The sequence below is a fragment of the Spermophilus citellus genome (genome assembly GCF_964194105.1).
Source record: "Spermophilus citellus genome assembly, chromosome: 4".
Lineage (NCBI taxonomy): Eukaryota > Metazoa > Chordata > Mammalia > Rodentia > Sciuridae > Spermophilus > Spermophilus citellus.
In genome coordinates, this window is record NC_138185.1 from 110322177 (window position 1) to 110345828 (window position 23652).

Below are 23652 nucleotides of genomic sequence, written 5' to 3' on the forward strand. Positions count from 1 at the left end.
CACTTTTTGTAGTTGATGTTGTTGTTGTTCTTTAACTTTCTTATTAATGGTTTCAATTTTTTTAATTTATTTTATCCTATTATTATTACTATTATTTTTTAAACTTCAATTTCCATTTTTTTATTATCATTATAATTTTTTTTGTTTTAAATTTTTATTTTTTCATTTTTTCTTTCTTTCTTTTCACTTTTTTTCTTTTGTCTTTTCAATTCTTTTCAATTTTCTTATTCCCCCTTTCTTGAATTCCACCTGCCTACACTCACTCTCTTTAGTGACTTCTTCCCTTCCCTTCTAATACCTCTCCTCCCAAGCATCAAATAAATTTATAAGAGTAAACAGTAACTCAGCAGTCAAACAGAACAAGAAGTATCATGAGCATAAAAAAGCAAGGAAGAAAAGGAGTACAAACAATGAAAGACAGCCTAAATATTCAGGAGGACCTGGAGTCATCAGAAAAATGGCCATATAAAGAACTCAAGGAACACCTTAGACAGATGGAAAGGAACCTTAAAGATCACATTGAAAATGAATTACATAAACAGATAAAAGAAGAAGTTAAGCATCTTTATCAGGAGATAGAGATTATAAAAAATAATCAAACAATAATTCTAGAAATGAAGGAAACGATAAACCGAATTAAAAACTCAATCGAGAGTATCACTAACAGAGTGGAGCAAGTAGAAGCCAGAACATCAGATAATGAAGACAAAATATATCATCTTGAAAAGAGTCTAGCCAACTCAGATAGGCTGGTAAAAAAATCACGAGAAAAACATCCAAGAGATTTGGGATAACTTAAAAAAACCAAACATACGAGTCATCGGGATAGAGGAAGACACAGAGATTCATGCCAAGGGAATGAGTAATTTGCTGAATGAAATAATTACAGAAAACTTTCCAGAAATAAAAAAGGAAACAGATATACAAATTGTAGATGCATACAGGACACCGAGCACACAAAATCACAGTAGACCAACGCCAAGACACATTGTTATGAAGATATCCAATATACAGAACAAAGAGAAAATATTAAAAGCTACAAAGAGAAAAGAGGCAGATTACATTTAGGGGTAAACCAATAAGGTTGACAACGGATTTTTCATCACAGACGCTGAAAGCAAGAAGATCCTGGAACAACGTATTTCAAACACTGAAAGACAATGGATGCCAACCAAGAATTCTGTATCCAGCAAAATTAAGCTTCAGATACGACAACGAAATAAAAATCTTTCATGATAAACAAAAGCTAAAAGAATTTGTAGCCAGAAAACCAGCATTGCAAAGCGTTTTGAGCAAAACTCTACACGAGGAAGAAATGGAAAACAATAACCAAAACCATCAGCGGGAAGTGCCTCGGTAAAGACAGAGGATGGAGGGAAAGCTAATCATGGAGAAACAAACTAAATTAGAAAAAAAAAGAGATAAATAATCAAACATGGCAGGAAATACAAACCATATATCAATAGTAACTCTAAACATTAATGGCTTAAACTCTCCAATAAAGCGACATAGGCTGGTAACATGGATTAAAAAAACAAATCCAACAATATGCTGCCTCCAGGAGACACATCTGATTGGAAAAGACATACACAGGCTCAAGGTAAAAGGTTGGGAAAAAATATACCACGCACATGGTCCTCGTAAGCAAGCAGGGGTGGCCATTCTCATATCGAATAAAATCGACTTCAAGACTAAGTTAATCAAAAGGGATAAGGAAGGACATTATATACTGTTAAAAGGAACCATTCACCAACAAGACATAACAATTATCAATATTTATGCACCAAATAATGGTGCTGCAACGTTCATAAAACAAACTCTCCTCAAGTTCAAGAATCAAATAGACCACAACACAATAATCATGGGTGACTTCAACACACCTCTCTCACCATTGGACAGATCCTCCAAACAAAAGTTGAATAAAGAAACTATTGACCTCAATATCACAATCAATAACCTAGACTTAACTGACATATATAGAATATATCAACCATCATCAAGTGGATATACTTTCTTCTCAGCAGCACATGGAACCTTCTCAAAAATAGATCATATATTATGCCATAGGGCAACCCTCAGTAAACATAAAGGGGTTGAGATAATACCATGCACTTTATCAGATCATAATGGAATGAAACTGGAAATCAATGATAAAAGAAGGAAGGAAAAATCCTACATCACATGGACAATGAACAATACGTTACTGAATGATCAATGGGTTACAGAAGACATAAAGGAGGAAATCAAAAAATTCTTAGAGATAAATGAAAATACAGACACAACATATCGGAATCTATGGGATACAATGAAAGCAGTTTCAAGAGGGAAACTCATCGCCTGGAGGTCATTCCTCAAAAAAAGGAAAAACCAACAAATAAATGAGCTCACACTTCATCTCAAAGCCCTAGAAAAGGAAGAGCAAAAGAATAGCAAATGTAGCAGAAGGCAAGAATTAATTAAAATCAGAGCAGAAATCAATGAAATTGAAACAAAAGAAACTATTGAAAAAATTAACAAAACTAAAAGTTGGTTCTTTGAAAAAATAAATAAGATCGACAGACCCCTAGCCATACTAACGAAGAGAAGAAGAGAGAGAACTCAAATTACTAACATACGGGATGAAAAAGGCAATATTACAACAGACGCTTCAGAAATACAGAAAACAATTAGAAATTATTTTGAAAACTTATATTCCAATAAAATAGAAGATAGTGAAGACATCGATAAATTCCTTAAGTCATATGATTTGCCCAGACTAAGTCAGGAGGAAACTCACAACTTAAACAGACCAATATCAATAGATGAAATAGAAGAAGCCATCAAAAGACTACCAACCAAGAAAAGCCCAGGACCGGATGGGTATACAGCGGAGTTCTACAAAACCTTTAAAGAAGAATTAATACCAATACTTTTCAAGTTATTTCAGGAAATCGAAAAAGAGGGAGCTCTTCCAAATTCATTCTATGAGGCCAACATTACCCTGATTCCGAAACCAGACAAAGACACCTCAAAGAAAGAAAACTACAGACCAATATCTCTAATGAACCTAGATGCAAAAATCCTCAATAAAATTCTGGCGAATTGAATACAAAAACACATCAAAAAATTGTGCACCATGATCAAGTAGGATTCATCCCTGGGATGCAAGGATGGTTCAATATACGGAAATCAATAAATGTTATTCACCACATCAATAGACTTAAAGATAAGAACCATATGATCATCTCGATAGATGCTGAAAAAGCATTTGACAAAGTACAGCATCCCTTTATGTTCAAAACATTAGAAAAACTAGGGATAACAGGAACTTACCTCGACATTGTAAAAGCTATCTATGCTAAGCCTCAGGCTAGCATCATTCTGAATGGAGAAAAATTGAAGGCATTCCCTCTAAAATCTGGAACAAGACATGGATGCCCCCTATCACCACTTCTATTCAATATAGTTCTCGAAACACTGGCCAGAGCAATTAGACAGACGAAAGAAATTAAAGGCATAAAAATAGGAAAAGAAGAACTTAAATTATCACTATTTGCGGATGACATGATTCTATACCTAGAAGACCCAAAAGGGTCTACAAAAAAACTACTAGAACTAATAAATGAATTCAGTAAAGTGGCAGGATATAAAATCAACACACATAAATCAAAGGCATTTCTGTATATCAGCGACAAAACTTCTGAAACGGAAATGAGGAAAAACACTCCATTCACAATATCCTCAAAAAAAATAAAATACTTGGGAATCAACCTAACAAAAGAGGTGAAAGACCTATACAATGAAAACTACAGAACCCTAAAGAAAGAAATAGAAGAGGATCTTTGAAGATGGGAAAATATACCTTGTTCATGGATAGGCAGAACTAACATCATCAAAATGGCGATATTACCAAAAGTTCTCTATAGGTTTAATGCAATGCCAATCAAAATCCCAATGGCATTTCTTGTAGAAATAGATAAAGCAATCATGAAATTCATATGGAAAAATAAAAGACCCAGAATAGCAAAAGCAATTCTAAGCAGGAAGTGTGAATCAGGTGGTATAGCGATACCAGGTTTCAAACTATATTACAGAGCAATGGTAATAAAAACAGCATGGTACTGGTACCAGAACAGGCGGGTGGACCAATGGTACAGAATAGAGGACACAGAGACTAATCCACAAAGCTACAACTATCTTATATTTGATAAAGGAGCTAAAAACATGCAATGGAGAAAGGATAGCATCTTCAACAAATGGTGTTGGGAAAACTGGAAATCCATATGCAACAAAATGAAACTGAATCCCTTTCTCTCGCCATGCACAAAAGTTAACTCAAAATGGATCAAGGAGCTTGATATCAAATCAGAGACTCTGCGTTTGATAGAAGAAAAAGTTGGCTCCGATGTACATATTGTGGGTTCAGGCTCCAAATTCCTTAGTAGGACACCCATAGCACAAGAGTTAATAACAAGAATCAATAAATGGGACTTCCTTAAACTGAAAAGTTTTCTCTCAACAAAAGAAACAATAAGAGAGATAAACAGGGAGCCTACATCCTGGGAACAAATTTTTACTCCTCACACTTCAGATAGAGCCCTAATATCCAGAGTATACAAAGAACTCAAAAAATTAGACAATAAGATAACAAATAACCCAATCAACAAATGGGCCAAGGACCTGAACAGACACTTCTCAGAGGAGGATATACAATCAATCAACAAGTACATGAAAAAATGCTCACCATCTCTAGCAGTCAGAGAAATGCAAATCAAAACCACCCTAAGATACCACCTCACCCCAGTAAGATTGGCAGCCATGATGAAGTCAAACAACAATGAGTGCTGGCGAGGATGTGGGGAAAAGGGTACTCTTGTACACTGCTGGTGGGACCGCAAACGGGTGCGGCCAATTTGGAAAGCAGTATGGAGATTCCTGGGAAAGCTGGGAATGGAACCACCATTTGACCCAGCTATTGCCCTTCTCGGACTATTTCCTGAAGACCTTAAAAGAGCACACTACAGGGATACTGCCACATCGATGTTCATAGCAGCACAATTCACAATTGCTAGACTGTGGAATCAACCCAGATGCCCTTCAATAGATGAATGGATAAAAAAATGTGGCATTTATACACCATGGAGTATTACGCAGCACTAAAAAATGACAAAATCATGGAATTTGCAGGGAAATGGATGGCACTAGAGCAGATTATACTTAGTGAAGCTAGCCAATCCCTAAAAAACAAATACCAAATGTCTTCTTTGATATAATGAGAGCAACTAAGAACAGAACAGGGAGGAAGAGCAGGAAGAAAAGATTAACATTAAACAGAGACATGAGGCGGGAGGGAAAGGGAGAAAAAAAGGGAAATAACATGGAAATGGAGGGAGACCCTCATTGTTATACACAATTACATATAAGAGGTTATCAGGGCAATGGGATAACAAACATGGAGGGAAATGAATTTCAGTAGATGGGGTAGAGAGAGAAGATGGGAGGGGAGGGGAGGGGGGATAGTAGAGGATAGGAAAGGTAGTAGAATACAACAGTCACTAATATGGCAGTATGTAAAAATGTGATGTGTAACCGATGTAATTCTGCAATCTGTATTTGGGGTAAAAATGAGAGTTCATAACCCACTTGATTCTAATGTATGAAATATGATTTGTCAAGAGCTTTGTAATGTTGTGAACAACCAATAAAAAAAAAGAACAAAAAAAAAGATGACTATAATCAACTTACTGTTCAAGAGATCACTACCTATTCCGTCTGTCTGAAACTGTACTCTGACCATCATTTGGCTTTTCCTCATCCATCCCCTCTCCTCTCAGACTCTGCTAACCACCCTTCCCTTCTCTCTTTACTTCTGTGCTTCTGTGAATTTGAATTTTTAGATGCCATGTGTAAGTGAGATCATGCAGTAAGCTGTTCTGTGCCTGGATTACTTCATTTACTTCACTTAGCATAATGCTCTCCAACTGCACCCATCTTGTTGCAAATGACAGGATTTCATTTTTTTTTAAAGGCTGAATAGTATTCTGTGGTGTATTTACACCACATTTATTTTTTATTCATTCATTGGATGATGGGCACTTAGGTGTTTCCATATCTTAGGTATTGTGAATAGTGCTACAAGGTGCACAGGAATGCTGATGTTTCTTTGACATACTGATTTCAATTTCTTTGAATATATACTCAGCAGTGGGATTTTTTTGATCAAATGGTAATTCCATTCTTAGTTTTTTGAGGAGGCTCCATATTGTTTTCAACAATGATTTTACAAAATTATAGTCCAATCAACAGTGTACAAGGGTTCCCTTTCTGCCATATCCCCACTAATGTTTGTTATCCATCACCTTGTTTGATAACAGCCACCCTAACAGGCGTGAGGTCATACCTTGTTATGGCTTTAACTTGCATATTCCTCACGATTACTGATGTTGAGCATTCTATCATATGTCTGTTGTCCTTTTGTATGTCTTCTTTTGAGAAATGTCTATCAGGTCCTTTACCCATTTTAAAATAGGGTTGTTTTCTTGTTACTGAACAGTTTGAGTTTCTTATATAGGTTAGATATGAGCTCCTTATCTGGTACATGATTTGCAAATATTTACTCCCAATCAGTGGGTTGTCTCTTTAGTCCATTAATTGTTTGGCGACTCAGAAGCTATTGAGTTGAAGCTATTGAGTTCGATGCAATTTCATTTGTCTGGTTTTAATTTTGTTGCCTGTGTTTTGGTGTCATATGCAAGAAATCATTACAGGATCAGTTTTCCCTACATTTTTTTTTTCTAGTGATTTTGCAGTTGTTGCTATGTGCTATCAAGTCCATCGTCCCTGAAAATTTCTTGTTCCTCCATGCAGCAGGAGAGAGTATTTAAAATAAAAGAGGTGGGAGTATGAGCAAATCTTAGACTCGTTCTACGAGAGTGAAATTTATATTGGATTCAAATCTCACTTCCAGATTTGATACAGAAGGAGAGAGGGAGAATAGAAAAGAGAATAATTTTTAAAAACTTTATCATTTATGCATAATAAAATGTGTGGATCACAAACGTGCAATTCCATGAGTTCTGACAACTGTATACACCTCTGTAATAGTCATGCCAATCATGATAGAGAATACTCCCATCAATCCAGAAGGTTCAATCATGCTCTTTTCCAGCAAATCTACTGCCCATACCTACACAGGTAACATTGTTCAGGTTTCTATCATCACAGTCTCATTTTCCTGTCCTAGAACATCATATAAATGGAACTGGACAGCATGTACTCATGAATGCAGCTTATTTTGTTCAACATAATGTTTTTGAGATTCATCCAACTTTTTATAACATATGTACTTTTTTTACTGTTGAGTAATATTCCATTGTATAAATGTATCATAATTTGTTATCCAGAATCCTGTTGATGGATATTTGGGTTGTTTCCAGTTTTGAGCTATTATGAAAAAAGTACTATGAACACATTAAAATCTTTTTTATGCTTACTTTCATTTCTCTTGAATAAATTAATTTTTATTAAATGGTGAAGCAGCTTTCTATAATTGCTTGCAGAAAAGCAATAATATACATTCTGCAGGCATAAAAGAAATAGCATGTTTTGCATCTTTTCTTCTAGGATAAAGTAAGCAGATACTTTTCTATTAACTCCTTACTTCCTCTCTACAAGCTTCATTCTCTCAACCTACAGACATCCTCATTTCTCTACTATTCTAAGCAAACCTTTCCCCTTAAGCTAGCCAACACCCTCAAGATGCTTGATTCAAGGCAATTTCTGATTTTTTAAGAGATGGCTGTCTTCACTGGCTACCCTCTTCAACTTCTTTTCAGTAGAGGAATAAGACTAGAATGGTCATGTCCAGAACATTCTAGGATGGGAAACAGCTCATTCCACTCTTATTTTCCTGGTTCCCAGTCTCCTTAACCTCTTGCAGTATTCAGCAATGCTGATGACCTTGAAACCTTTCTCCTGACTTCCATATACCAGAGTAGAAAGTCTGCAGCCAAACTCTGGGTTTCAACCTGGCTCTGTCACTGACCCGCTGGGTGGCCTTGAGCAAGTTGTTTCACTTCTGCCCACCTTTTTCTTATTAAATGAAGATGATATTATACCTAGTTTATAGATCACTAGGAGGATTAAATAAATTAGCACTGAGTAATGATGCCTTGTATTTAGGAGATGCTCAATAAGTAAAAGTGATTTTTATCATTTCATTTGATCTTCATTGTCTTAGCTCAGACATGTTAACAAAATACCACAGGCCTGGTGACTTAAACAGCAGAAATTTATTTCTCACAGTGATTTCTCATGATCTAAGATCAAGGTAAGGGTAAGGTAATTTCATTCTGAGGCCTCTTCTCTTGGCTTACAGGTGACCATTGTCTTGCTGTGTGCTCATGTGATGTTTTTACAGTGTGGCCTCTGGTGTCCACTCCTCTTCTTATAAGACACTTATAAGAAGGGTCATGATTTAAACATACAATTTTTGAAGGCCAACAATATTCAGTTCCTAGCACTCATTGTTGTGTATATATCAGGAGAACTTTATAAACCATAAAGGCCTGGAATGATGTAAGAAATGATATATGTCTTCCACTAATGCTTGGGATTATAATGCCTGGTGCCTCTCCCACTCATTGGGCCTCCTCCTCAGTCCCCTTGGATGGTGGAGCCTCTTTCCTCTGCTTCCTTAATGTGATGTGTTCCAAAGCTCAACCCTTGGTCCTTGTACAATTCATTTTGTGATTCTACATTCTCTTGAAGTATTTTTCCAATTATCTCGCTGAGGCAGATGACTCTAATGTGGACTTAAAATCCTAAGGAATCTCCCTGAACTTTAGAATCTCTCATCCTCAATGCTCTGTATTCATTCAAACTTGACATGTGATAAATCAAAATCATGGTTTCATTTTCACAAAGAGGTCACCCTCTGGCCTTTGCTTTTTCCTCAACGATACCTTCTTCTTTTTGTTTTTTTGGTATCAGGGATTGAAGCCAGGGGTGCTTAACCACTGAGTCCTTTTATTTTTTATCTTGAGACAGTGTCTTACTAAGTTGCTGGGGCTGGTTTTGAACTTGCGATCCTCATGCCTCAGCCTCTTGAACCACTGGGATTACAGTGATATGTACCACTGTGCCCAGCCTCAATGATACCTTCATCTCCAAAGCAAACATGTCCTCATCTTGCCAGATCTTCTAGACACATTATAGACACACCATCAGTGAACTGGGACCCGCCTTCTGCTTCCCTGAGGCTTCCCTGGCCATTGTGAAGGTTCCTGAGGAACTAGGGCTATGATTTAGATAATGCAGTGTTCTTGTGTGTGTCAGAGCAGACTGCTGGACTGGTGGGACAATCAGCAGCACACCCGGGTACCCACATTCCATCTATGCCCCCACAGAGCTTTAATCAAGGGGAAGAATCTGATGGAGGTGCCTCAGGGCCCTGTGGATATTAGAGATTATGTGGTACCATTCATATTTTCTAGAGCAAAAGCTACTACCCTTACAAGCAGTCTAATAAAAATTGCCTGGTAAGAGGAAGGCATTCAGGGAATTCCACTAGTGCTTCCTGCTTGGGCTAGTCATGAAGGCTGGTCACAGATATTCCAGTTCTCCTTCTTCTGAGCACTTGGTAAGATAGTACCTCCATGCTCTCTTTGAAGTGAAGAGAGACATATAATTTGCTGTGGCCAATGAGATGTGAGCAGAAATAATAGGAATCACTGCTGGCAGAAATTCTAAGAACTCAAGCACGATTCACTCATTCTCTTACTCTGCCGCAGTGGTGCTGGAAGGCAGATGCAGCTTGCACCAGCTTGGGTCTTCAAATGTGCAGCACACACACTACAGATCCCATGTAGCTCAGGCAAGAAAAACTTCTGTGTATTAAGTTATTCGTATCTGGGATTATTTATTATGCAGCATAAGCTAGTCACTTGATATATGCAATTATCACGTTTATGTCACCAGTGGGCAAGTTCCAATTTGTCACAGCCTCTCCTCTGGATTTTAGATACGTACTTTATTTAGCTCAGCTCTCAGGGACCCACAGTGCACCTAGGCTGCCCAAACACAAAATGTCCCCAGGGTTATGGATTAAGACTGAGGCCTGCTACTGAATAGTCCGTAGTGACCCAGGAAACCTCTAGACTCTAGGACTAGCAGCCCCAATACCCTGGGCATGACAACAGGTACAGTAGTCCCCAATATTTGCAGTTTTGCTTTCTACAGTTTCCATTACCCAGGGCCAACTGTGGTCCAAAACTATTGAATGAAAAATTCTATAAATAAACAATCCATGAGTATAAAATTGTGTGCCACTGTGGGTAGCATGATGACATCCTGAACCATCCACACTCTCTGCACTACCTACCTGCTGGTCACTTGGTGGCTGTCTCAGTTATCAGATGGACTACCCTGTTCTATCATAGTTCTATCATAGTTCTCTGTTCAGGGAATCCTGATCTCTTGTAATGGTCCCACAGTGCAAGGGTGTGATGCTGGCAACTTGGATGTGGTGAAGAGAAGCCCTAAAGTGCTTCTTTTATGTGAAAAATTAAATGTTCTTAACTTAAGAAAAGAAAAAAGTTTATAGACAGTTTATATTTTACGGTAAGATATTTTGAGAGACCATAATCAGACATTTTTCATGACAGTGTACTAGTTTATTGTTATAAATGTTCTATTTTGGGCTGGGGATGTGGCTCAAGCCATAGTGCGCTCACCTGGCATGCGTGCAGCCCGGGTTCGAGCCTCAGCACCACATAAAAATAAAATAAAGATGTTGTGTCCGCCGAGAACTAAAAAATAAATACTAAAATTCTCTCTCTCTCTCTCTCTCTCTCTCTCTCTCTCTTGTTCTATTTTATTATCCTTGTTAATCTACTGTGTCTAATTTATAAACTAAACTTTATCATAGGTATGTATACATAGGAAAAAACATAGCATATATAGGGGTTGGTGCTATCCTCTATTTCAGGTGTCCAACCAGGCGTCTTGGGATGTATCCTACATGAATTAGGGGAGACTACTGTATAATTTTCTCCAATGCCAGCATGTAATGAGAATCTTCCTATAAACTATTTCATTCTAGCTGTGTTGACCACACAATTCATTGTCCAAGCCAGTTTCAAAAGTAAAAGAAAGCTGGGATGACAGGACTAAGCCTCCACTCCCCTAGGAAATCAAGGATGCACCCTGGTTCTCCTCCATTCTCTTACAACATTGGGTAGAGGGCTATGATAAAAATTCTTAGAGGCATTATCTAAGGATAGGTTGCCATATCCAGGAAATGTGATTAAAAGCCTAAGAAGAAACATCTGGTGGAATTAATGTGTTTCTCAGAGCTTGAGCTCAGCTTTTACCGTCCTATGTGGCACTGGACTGAATGAGTGCAGCTGTTTCCCTAAGTGGGCACATGCAAGCAGCAACAGACTCCAAACAAAACCAAGAGGCCAACGCAAAACCCAGCCGCAAAGCATGTTCACCCCATAGAAACATGAGCGCTGTCTTCCTCCCACTGGTCAGCCTGGGAGTTATTTAAGAGGAAGAAGAATTATGTCAAGAAAACAATCCTAGAATTATTTCAATGAAGCCAAAGTAAATGCAGCTCCAGTGACCATAGGCTCCTTCTAGGCAAGTGAGAGATATGGATGTCCGTGACTATTTTAAAGATTGCTAATTTTCCTAATAACTACATTGTAGAAGATGGGTGATTAATCTACAATTATTCTGAATTTCCTTGTACTTGGTAATATACCAGAATTCTAATTAGTTCATTAAAATTCTCAGTGACTTATGGTCAAGAAGCACATACTAATTTTTGTTAACAGAATCTGTTTTTCAGTCTATCCCGAACTCCACTTGCCCATCTTCACTTTATTTGATGTGGGTCCCTGTGACAAGGCTGGTCACATGACCTGAGTCAGGTGTGGCCATAGTTTTCCTGAGATTGAAATTGTCCCTGGGTATAATTTTTCTAACACTGTAGTTATGTATCTCACAAACTAGCTAGCAATAAAAATTTATTCTTTCATAGTTCTACAGGCCAGAATTTGAAATCAAGGTGTTGCCAGGGTCATGCTCATTCTAAAGTCTCTGGGGGAAGACTTTCCTTGCCTCTTCCTGGTTTCCAGTGGTTGTCAGCAATCTTTGGTATTCTCTGGCTTATAGCAGCATCACTACCATCTCTTCCTCCATAATCTGGTGGCTGTCTCCCTCCATGTGTGGTCACATGGTATTCTCTCTGTGTGTCTATGTGTCTTTTCTCCTCATGGATTAGAGCCTACTCTATTCCAATGAGACCTCTTCCTATCTAACATCTTAATTATATCTGTTTCCACAGAAGGTCACATTCACAGGCTAAGACTTTAAGATATCATTTGATACAACTCAACCCAAAGCACCAGGTAAAAAAACAATCTCCCTCACTATGATTGCAAGCTCAAAACCATGCAAGCCTGCTCATGTGTTTAAGAGAGAAGTAGGCAGAACCAAGAGATAGTGAAAGATGAAAAGGCAGGGTCCTGATGCTTTTGACTCACTCCCTGGATTGCAGCCAAATAAGAATCTCAGTCCACTCTGGGAATTCCCAGTAGCATGACCAACAAAATACCCTTCTTGTTTAAATGTATTTCATTTAGTTTTCTGTCATCTACAATCAAGAGATCTAGTTGATACATCCAGAAATGAATAATGCTGTATAATATGAATTCAAATAGTCTTCCATAATCTGGGTGGGATTATTATAAAACAGATTAGTCATGAGTTGAAAACTGTTGAGATTAAGTGAGGAGCATATAGGAGGGCATTATTAAACCATTATACAATTCTCTCTATTTTTACCTATGTTGGAAATTTTCCACACACAAAAAAAGAATAAGCTAAATCACATGTTCAATAAATAATCCCTCTCATGGATTATCCTTAAAACCCAGCCAAATCAGGTGGGATAAAGAACAGAATCACACCTAACCCAGACAATAGCAGACCTCCACAGGGAATAGTTGGAACGGTGTTTTTCTTTGTAGCCTTCACAGAGCTACCAATATTGGACCTCAGTCTACCAGGTCTTGAAGTCTGACAGGATGTTGAGGTCTTGGGGAATGGCAGCTGGATGATGGCCACCCCAACCATGCAGAGGAAGTCCAGCAATGCAGCTTCAACCCCTGGGCCATGATGGCATGTCACTATGCCCTGAGCAGTGTGTTGTGCTGGGGAAATTCATCCCTCCACCCCAGTTAGTTACAGGAAAGCAGCCATAAAACAAGGATGAGGCTCAGATAAAAGACAGTTCACTACTCCAAACGTTCACCAGCAAGTAGTGTTGTTCCGACATGAGGATAAAGGTTATGGTTTACAAAACATCCATGACTCTGTCCCTCAGTCTAGTCTGTCATCATCACCTCTTTGGGATCCTGTTTCCTCTTGGAGTAGAGGTTCTCACTCCGGTACTCATTAGAATCACATTCGATCCTTAAAAAATCCTGATGTCCAGCCTGCACCCCAGACCAATTAAATCACAGTCTCTGGGGGTACAGCCCAGAAATCAGTATTTCTAGAATACTGATTTCTCAGTTTTAATTCATAACCCTGGGGATATTTTGTGTTGGGGCAGCTTAGATGCACTGTGGGTCCCTCAGTTATTCTAATAAGCAAAAAGGGCTGAGAACCACTGCTTTGGGTAGACCTAGAGCCACAAGGTGGTCACTCACTTTGGATGTGTGCCTCACTTTTCTAAGGCATCTCCTGTCCCTTATCAGATCAAACAGCTTCCTGAGCTACTTCCATGGGTACACCTCAGTCAATCCACAACCTAGCTCCTTTTCTTTGTTTTAATTTTCTAGAGTTGCCATGATAAAATATTACCAAAGTGGAGGCTGAAAACAACAGAAATTTATCCTCATGATTCTAGAGACTGAATATCCAGAAGCAAGAGTGGGCAAGGGCCATCCTAGCACCCAGCAGTTGCTGGCACTCTTTGGTGTTCCTTGGTTTGTAGAAAACTCTGCCTTCATCATCACTTTGGGTGCCCCTGTATGTCTATGGCCTTTCTCCTCTCCTTACGACAATGCCAGTCATTCTAGAATAAGAGCCCACCCTGCTCCAATGAGAACTCACCTTAGCTAATTATATCTGTGATGACCATATTTTCAAAGAAAGGCACATTCTAAGATTCCAGGAAGGAGAATTTGGGGAGATACTCTTCCCCGCCCACACTGTCTTAGACTTTGTCTTTACCAGAACACATGTGAGACCTAGCTAATAGTGAGTACGAAGCCTTTTCTAAAATGTTTTTTGAAATAATTTCTGATTTATAGAAGAGTTGCAAAGATAGTACAGACAGTTCCTGTACTACTTTCTCCAAGCTTCCTCTAATCTTATAAAACTATAGTACATATATAAAAATTAAGACATTAGCACTGGTATAATACTATTGACTTAAACCACACACATAATGTGTATTTTGTCAGGTTTCCAATAATGACCTTTATCTATTCTGGGATCCCAAGGGGGATATCACCTTGAACTTAGCATAATACTATTAAAAGTGGAAAAGGTCCAAACCAAGATCTATGCACAGAATCAAAATGATCCCTTTAGGCTTCCCTTCCTTGTTCACCCTCTAACTTCCCACCCACCCTTGTATTTGCACTTAGCTGGCTCTAGTTTTCATCTGTACATCTTTATTACTTGAATCTGATAGTCCCTATTTTTTAAGTCAAGCTTGTTCTTAATAATATTGAGGTCAAGGGCCCACTCAGAATTTAATAGAATATACGGATTCTCCTCCGAGAAAAATGCACAGACTATAAAAATTTTGCATCCAATTTCAGAGCAGTCAGATATGGATCTCCCTTCCCCATCCCCAAGGGCTTCTACTGAAGTTCTACCTTCCATAGTTTGGCCTCCCTGGGCATTGATTCTACAAAACAGTCAGCACATCTCACTATCAAACCCTCTCCAAAACCATTTTCTCCAGATCCTGGACACAGCTGACAGGGCCCCATACTCTGGGTTTGGCCAGCACCAGATAGCCTGGCTACTGCCTTGGGCTGAGGCTGAGAAGCACTGTCCACCAAAGCCCTTCAGCTGGGCCCTGATGGCAACTGGACTCACCTCTTAGCCAACTGGGCTGTCAGTATAGAAGCCCCAGCAGCTTTGCCAACCCAATACCACTTCTGGGCTTATTTTTTCTATAATGATAAAAATGTCTCAGAACTCAACACTTTTCAGTCCAAATGCTGTATTATCATCTGAGTTTTAATAAAGAAAAACAACAGCAGTGTGCAAGCCAGGTTGACCAGTGCTACCAACTTCAGATCTTCTGTCATTTCAAAAGGGCAACAATCTTGGTCCCAAGGACAATGCCTGCCTACTCTGCTGTATCTTTGAAAAGAGCACAGGAAACCCCCCTCATGAGAAAACCACACAACTGTCAACTCTACAACTTACAGACTCTAAAGCTCCCACACCAGTCCTTGCAGCAGGTACCAAAGTAAAAAGAAATTCTACCGTTGCTCACTACCACATCGGGTCTGAACCTTCTGTTCCAACTGATTCCTCAAACAATGTTCTGCCCTACTTGCTTGGGTGCTTGTTTACATCAAGGCCCCACTGGTGAGAATGGCCCAGATGTCATCTGATCTACGCAACCACTGGCAAAGACCCCTGCAGACCCTTCTGCCCTGGGGTCACACTTTCTCCTCCACTGACATTCCAGCCAGGATCACCACCATGCCTCCAGCATCAACCAGAAAGCCACAGGGTTGGGGAACAGACAAAAATAATTCTGCAGACAGGGCTGGTTCTGTTCTTACCTTCCGCAAATGGTTCCCATTCATAAAACCGGCCCATGAATGGCTTGTTGTTGTAGGATGCACACTGTACCTCCCGAATACTTCTACTACTTTCTGGACATACCTAATAAAGCAGACATAAAATATGCAGTTAGTGTCCATAATTTCCATAGCCCCAGTCAAATCCCAGGATACCCTGCAACTTCAAATACCAGTCTTCTACTTAAACCAAGTTTCTGAAATTTCACTGATCATTTGCATCAAAAATTTTAGGGCTGGGGTATAGCTCAGTGGTAGAGCACTTGCTTAGGATGCAAGTGCTGGGTTTTACCCCCCAGAACTGCAATCATCATCATCATCATCATCATCATCATCATCATCATCATTATCATTTAATTAAATGCAGATCCCCAGGCTTCTGACAAAGTCTGCTAACTCAGAATCTTTGTAGGAACACTTGAATCTTTCACAAGCTCCTTGGGCTAAGTTTTTTGCACATTGTAATTTGAAACCCACTGACTCAAACCCTCTGATCCCAACAGATGGGTCTGCTCCCCTCCCTCACAGAGGCCATCCGTTTCCATCTGTTTGTGCATGCCCTTCCCCTTGCAAAGAATAATATCCACAGCAAACACATCCAGAACCCTTACCATGCGCTAGGCATTACTTTAAACATGTCATACATATTAATTAATTTAATCCTCACAATCACCAATGAGGTAAATATCCTAGCCTCATAGATTTTTCATGGATGAGCAAACTGAGGCACAGAGGAGTCACATAGCCAGTGCGAGACAGAGCCTGGATTCAAATCCAAGCAGTCTGGTGCCCACCATCTCTCTTTCATTATCTTCCCCATCTTTTCTAACTCTGTCCATCTCTGAAGCAGGAGTTCTAGAAATTTAGTATGCAAAAGAATCACCCAGAGATCTTGTTGGAAATGCAGACTCCTGGGTCCCTCCCCACAAGATCCCCATCAGTAAGTCTGGGACAAGGTCCAGAAATCTGTACATTATCAAGTTTATCCAGGTGAATCTGACACTCGAGAGTACTCTGAGAAAACATGCAGCTCCTCCTGGCTTATTTCTTTCTAATTCATAAATGGTACATAGAGCAGAGCATGACATAAAATAAATGTGCAAAATAAAGTAGCAAAATAAGAAACTCTAATTTGACTTGTGGATAGATCAAATATGATTTACCTTTTTAATATATAGCCACACCTTTTGCTTTTTAAAACATGTGGTGTGCATTTTATCAGAAGGAAAGGGAAAGGGTCCTAACCCCTTAACCATTAAAAAGCACCATGTATAGGAAACCTCTAGAACAAACTGCTAAAGCAATAGGTCAAATTCCTCAAAGATTTATTTAAAAAATATGCATTAGAAACACCAGGTTTCCTGGAAGATGAAGGATCAGAGGGAGGAATGAGACCTGGTAGGAGGGTGAACATCCCTTGCTTGGTAGGGGACAGTGGAAGGAGGCTGCAGGCACCAACCCCGGAGTGGTCAGAATCCTGCTGCAGCATGAGCCAAAACATATGGAGCAAGAAGCCATGTGAAGCAGCATATGATGACAACTGGTGGGGAAAAGGACTGGGTGGACAGGCAGGGTGGGCTGAGCTCTGACAACCTGTGAGACGCTGACAGGCCAGGCAGCCCGTCTCCAGGGGCTTGGAGCCCACCTGCTGGTGGCCCTGACTCTGCACCCATGTAGGCCTCCTGCAGCACCAGCTGTCCCAGGAAGAGCTTTGGGTTAGGATGTTTTCCACGATCTTTTGCCAGAGCTAAGTTCAACTAGGATGTGATCAGTTGGGCAGCTTGGAGAAGGCACTGGCCCTGCAGCCACATCTGAAGCTGACTTTGAGAAAGAATCACTAAGAGTTTTGTTAAAAATACAAATTCTCCAGCCCTATCCCAGTTGGAGGATGGGAAGAGGGCCCAGGGATATATGGTTGTAATTCCTCTGGTGGTTCTGGTGCAGCCAGCCTGGCACCAGGCTGCACAGGAGTGATTAAAAGCCACACCCACACCCTGTCTCCCCAACTAGTTAACTCAAATTAGAATGTACGAGCAGAAGAGAATCAAACCCAGCCTCTTTAATTTATGGATGAGAACACTGAGGCCTGGAGAAGTGGCTTGCCTCACTTAGGGTCCCAGAGTGACAAGAGGCAGAGCTCAGAGGTTTGACCGCCCACCCTGAACATAACCAGAAATGGGAGACCAGTTGCTGGCCTGTAGCTTTCACAACAGAAACAGAGAAGGCTGAGTGGGCTACATGTCCCATTTCTCAAATAACTATGTAGAGCCAAGCTGCTCCACATCCAGGCTTTGACCAGAAGCTACCCTTAATTAACCTGGTGGCACTGACCAATATTGGAAGCTGTAGACTACAAGGACATTCAGTGGTCTGCTTACCCCATTTCTCTCCATGAGCAATATACTTCTAAGAAGCTAGACCACAAACCGGTGAACCTTAAGAATCATCTAGAATTGTTCAGCATTTGATAACATAAATATATGTTTCATAACATTTAACATTTAAATGAAAAGTATTAAAATAATTGGTTATATGTATCCCCCATATACACACATGTATGTGTCTGTGTACACAATTTAAAAGTAGCTCTCTCTGGAAGGTAGGGTTATAGAAGTTTTCATAATTTTTAGTCTATTCATATGTCTAATTTTATAATAGATAAGTATTTAAGCAATAAATATGACAATTTATCAATACTAAGATCCTCCAAATACATTGGCCCTTAACCAGTTCTGCATGTGCTTGCAGTTTATCATCTTGAGATGTGTCTTAACACCACACTAAGGCCTGGGGCTCCTTACTTCCATCCAAGTGCATCTGCCAAGGCAACCAGTTACCTGTGATGGGTCATTCGAGATATCCTGCACCCTGGTTTCCAACAAGTTCTTTATATCTGAGCATGGCCCCGTTACCTCCTGAGACAGGAACGCTTAATGTGGCACCAGACTCAAATTGGAAGGTCAGGTGCTGAGGCAGCAAAGTCAGTCACAGTGACTAGAGTCTGCCAAGTCCAGTAGGTTGACTGTAGTGTCCAGCAAGCAGCTGGCACTGGAGATGACAAGGTACCCTGGCAGATCATCACATTCTATATGTGACCCCAAGAAGAGTACTAACATGATACTAGGCAAACTGCCAATTGAAAGCTGGATACTACTTCCTAGGGAGGAGAGGGACCTGGCAAGAGAAATCCAAGGCTCACCAGGCCCAGAGTAGCCATGGGTTACTGAGACAGAATTATGGTACAAGCAAGGAACACTGATGCCTACAATGATAAGGATGAGGAAGAGTAAAAAAAAAATAGTATTTACTAAATGCAGAACTTTACCATGTGACTTATGTAGATTAGCTCATTTCAATCTAACAATAACTACTATACCCATTTTATAGATGAGGAAACCAAGGCTAAATCAGCTGCTAAATGAGATGCCAAAGATCACAGGTTTAGTGAGAGAAAAAGTCAGTATTTGAACCAGACACAGGGCCTAAAACCTACATTATTGTGCTACCTTGACAACAGTGCTATTGTGTCCCTCATGGCTGTGTGGACAACAAAATCAATTTGTGATGTGCCTTCAGACAAAAAAGCCTCAACTGCTTCCTGCCTATGTTCAGGTCAGGTCTAGAGGCCAAGGTCAGATTCCACCCCAAAGACCTGGTGAAGTGTCTGGCCCTGGCTGTAAGGAGCAGGGGCACTGTGAAGTGAGGATTAAGACCAAGCAGGCCTGGGAAATCCTGTTTCGGTTTCTTTTGTAGATTACATCTGTTAGCACTTGTCCTACTATTATCAGCATATAATCTCCTCTCATTTTAACAGACTCTCTGAAGTTAAAACTTCCAGGTTACAGAGCACTTTACATTTGTTATATTTTAAATTGGTTGTTTCCTGATGTCTTAGACCTTCACCTTGTGGGTAATTGACTCTATATTACACTGTGAGCCAGCTTCGGCAGGTTTCCTGCAGACAGCTGATCCTTTCCATGGGCACAGATTCTTATAATCTTTACGCCAGAAAACTGAGACAGAGGAGAAAGCCACATAGAAAAGAATGAGGCTCATTTGGGATGTGAAATGCCCCTGAGAGATAATCTCCCTCCAAATGACTCCCACCCCAAAGAGGGACAGATGTTTCCATTGGACTCTTAATAGGAGAGAAATAAAGAAGTATTTTAAAAGGATAAGCTGAATCCTTATAAAGCAATACAAGCCCTATCCAAAGTTCCATCTAGACAATTGCCTGGGGTTGCTATGAGTCACAAAGAGTATTATGGAAACTCCAGCTACATTTCTAGTGACCCTGGTTAATCTGAGATGACAACTGTGTATTCCCAACTTCACTGCTTAAGAGGCCACCATCAGTGATCAAACACTTACCTTTGGGTAATTAATTATGTTAATTTCCCCCAGGAGATGAAGAGTGCTATGCCCAATAAAGGTGGTACCAAGGAACATGACCTTGAAGTCAGCTTGGGTAGGATATGCAATTTTTTTCTTTTTTATCCTTTGTGTTGCTCTGGATTCAATCAAAAGATCAGCTACCATAGCAACGTATGATGTATTTAACATCACCACTGAAGTCTAAAAACAGAAATCTAGAAAATGTCCCTCACTGCCACGAGAAAGTGGCTATGTGACCTTGTCAAACACTTAAGCTTCTCAAATCTAAATCACCACCTCTGAATGACAAGCCCCCAAACCCAATCACCAGGGATTCTGGTGAGGATTATATTAACACACACACAAGCTGCTGCTCACAGGAATGCCCCATGTCTGAAGGTCCCGAAGAGGACTGCAATTGTTCCAGAGGGTGCCAGGTGTCCAAAGGTCTGTGTTTTGAGCAAACATTCTCTTCTTTCCTTTCTCTTCTATGGCAGGAAAACTGGACATATTTTCCAGATATGGATAATCAGGCACCAGAGTTTCTTTCAGGTTACCCAGCACACTCTCCAAATGTTTACCATCTCCTTTCTCAAGTCACACAGAACAAATCCAACCATATAAAAAAGTTGTTTTGCCACCTCCCAGGACTCCCACAATTCTCTAGTCCATGAAATGATTTGCCCAAAGAGTTGGGTCAAGCCTTTGGATTAAAAAAAAAAATCTGAGTTTTTTTTTTTTTTTTTAGTTCTCACTCACACTTCTGTTTTTTTCCCACACAAGAGAAGCTCATAATGTTCCCCTAGAGAAAGGTGTTTCCCTTCCATTCAACACACAGGTCAAAGTCCCAAAGGATGTGAAAATGACTAAGTTTATCCATTCATCCAGAGAATCCTAGACTTTTAAGTACTCTGGACACACATCCATACAAATGTAGTCCTGTCCCAGGATGCTTATTTATTTCTGCCTCTTAAAATTTAATTATTGACATATCTCTATGTCTAAAAATAAAGGTCTAAAAAAGAATGCCTTTTCCCCTAACTAAGCAGTATATGGAAAAATATACTTACTAAAATACCCCAAACCTTTAATGTCCTAAATAATAAATTTCCTTGTGGCTACTTTAGGTATCCTATTAATAAGAATGACTTCCTTCCCCTCTGCCATCTGCCAGGGCAGGGTGGGATGTTTCATTCAAAGATAAATCATCTCTGTACTGCTATAGGTGTTAGGTGTTGTGACTATGAGGAAGCAGAGAAGAATCTGTCAAAACAGCCTCTTGCAGAGACCTCACAGGCCTAGGTTTAAAGAAGTACATAAAAATGTGGAAAAATAGGAATCGAGTGAGCCGGATGCTAAATTTCTGATCTTGCAAAGCAAGAAGTTAACTGAGCCTTTCTAATATTGATAAACTAAAAACATAAAAGTTATTGACATACTATATATAGCCAAAGATACAACTAAAAATTAAAATATGGCAAGCAGAAAGAAGAATGGGGAATGAGGGGTTCATTTCTTTATCTTTCAGAGTAAGGAGGTGATGGGGAGATTTGAAGTTGATATTAGTATATCATTAGAATTATGAAGAGAAGGATTATAAATACTAAAAATTCAAAATGACAGTGAGTCCATTTTAGGAGAAGGATTAGGATATACCTGTCTCTGCTACTGTGATATTTCTTATTATTCATATACCTTTTTAATAATCATGAAAAGTGACAATTATAAACAGCTCATATATAGGCATGATTCGGAGAACTTTCTGTGGAAATTCCAAGTGGTTCAAAAAGACAGAAAGCAGAGTTGCCAAGATACTGGCATTAACACACATCGCCCAGCTGAAGAGGCTAGTGTTAAACTCATAAGAAGAGATGCATATGTGGAGACCCAAGTCAGACAGCCTGTCCATCCAGTAACTGGCTCCATGATTCCTGGCAAGCTTTACACCTTACAGAATTGCACTGAATTCTTACCTGGCCCCGTTTTCTAAGTCTGTCCTTCAAACTGTAGTCAGGAAGTTGTTTGTCAGCTCCTCTTTCATTCAGTATCAGATCAGACATGGAGTAGGATTAGAATCTGCCTGTAGAGAGTATGCTCAGCTACATTTGCGATCTGTCCAACATCTTCCCTTCATTGTCACTTACTTTGAAGCCAAAACAACTCCACATGGATAAACCCATTGTCAAAAGCCAGTCCCACCCCAGGGAAATATGCTGGAGAGTCAGTGATATCAGAACTCACCACACCTGTGTTTGCTAAAAGCTTCTTTTAGCCCCAGGGGTTCCCCCTTGTAACACTAAGTGCACTCTATCTAAACTCAGGATCATGCTTCCTTTGACAACAAAGCCCCCTAAAAACTCAATCTTGTTCTTGCCTTGCACCAGGTGACTGATACCAGCTCAAAAAAGACCACAGGGTGGCTTATCTATACCAGGACCTATACTTTAACTTCCTCATACAACACAGTGTAGGTTTAAAAAACTTATTTTTAACGTCTACATTCAGAAGTCATGAGTATTAATATTCATCATTGAATTTGCAGTATTTTGTAGATGTTGCCATATGAATGAAATAATCGTGAAGACATGCTAGAATGCTTAAAATTCCAAGATGACATCATGACAAGGTAGGGCTTACTATTAAGCACAGACACTGGAGGGTGTAAAGAATTCACTGGCATGAAGTCGGTTATCTGTAGTTTCTTTCTAATCATTTTAGAACTCTGCCCCAGGGATGATTACATTGAAGCTGCATCGCAGCAGAAATGTTGGGTCTCTCAGCAGTCTCATCATATCATCGGGCAAAGGGAAAGGACTCTGAATCACATTTAATGCAGAGGACAAAGAGGGGCTGGTAGAAAGTCTGGCTATTTCATCCACAAGTTTCGTGCATTACCACTTAGAACTTGGACCATGCTCAGACATGGAGATGTTTTACTCTATTCCTGTCTACAGAGGTAGGTAAGTCATGGCCAACTATCCAGGTCTAACTTATTTACTAAGAATGTGTCAGCACTTTGCCAAGCCTTAAATATATAACCGTATCTGAACCTCATATCAACTCTATGGGGCAGGGATTATCATGATTACATTTTACAAGAGACCTACAAAGGTTAAGTGATTTGCCAAAGAGATTCAGCTCCCCATTGTAGAAACTGGAGTTTGCATCCAGCTCAAGTGCGTGGGCACTATCCCACACTGCCTGGCAGGTCTAACATCCAACTAAACCAGTTAGTTAGAATGGCCTTCTGATTTCTCACTGTGTGTAAAAAATGTTTCTCATTAATCTGTCTCATGTACAATTTGATGAAATGAGGTCCATGTGACATTTCTGCATTGTGAGATGTTAAAGAATAAATTCTGCATTAATTGTGTGATTATTTACAATGGAAAGCAGGTGGGAGGGAAAGGCTGGAGCATTCCCTACCTCTCAGCAGACAGGGCTGCTCTGAGAT

At 39.8% G+C, this 23652-nt stretch overlaps 1 protein-coding gene across 1 annotated transcript in view; it reads right to left on the reverse strand.

Moving 5' to 3' along the window:
* The window catches only part of THSD4 (thrombospondin type 1 domain containing 4), a 630142-nt gene that overhangs the window by 475452 nt on the left and 131038 nt on the right, over positions 1 to 23652 (reverse strand). Inside the window, exon 6 of the mRNA XM_081289549.1 lies at positions 15807 to 15909. Within this exon, the coding sequence (XP_081145675.1) occupies positions 15807 to 15909 (103 nt within the window). The remainder of the gene's footprint in view (positions 1 to 15806; positions 15910 to 23652) is intronic.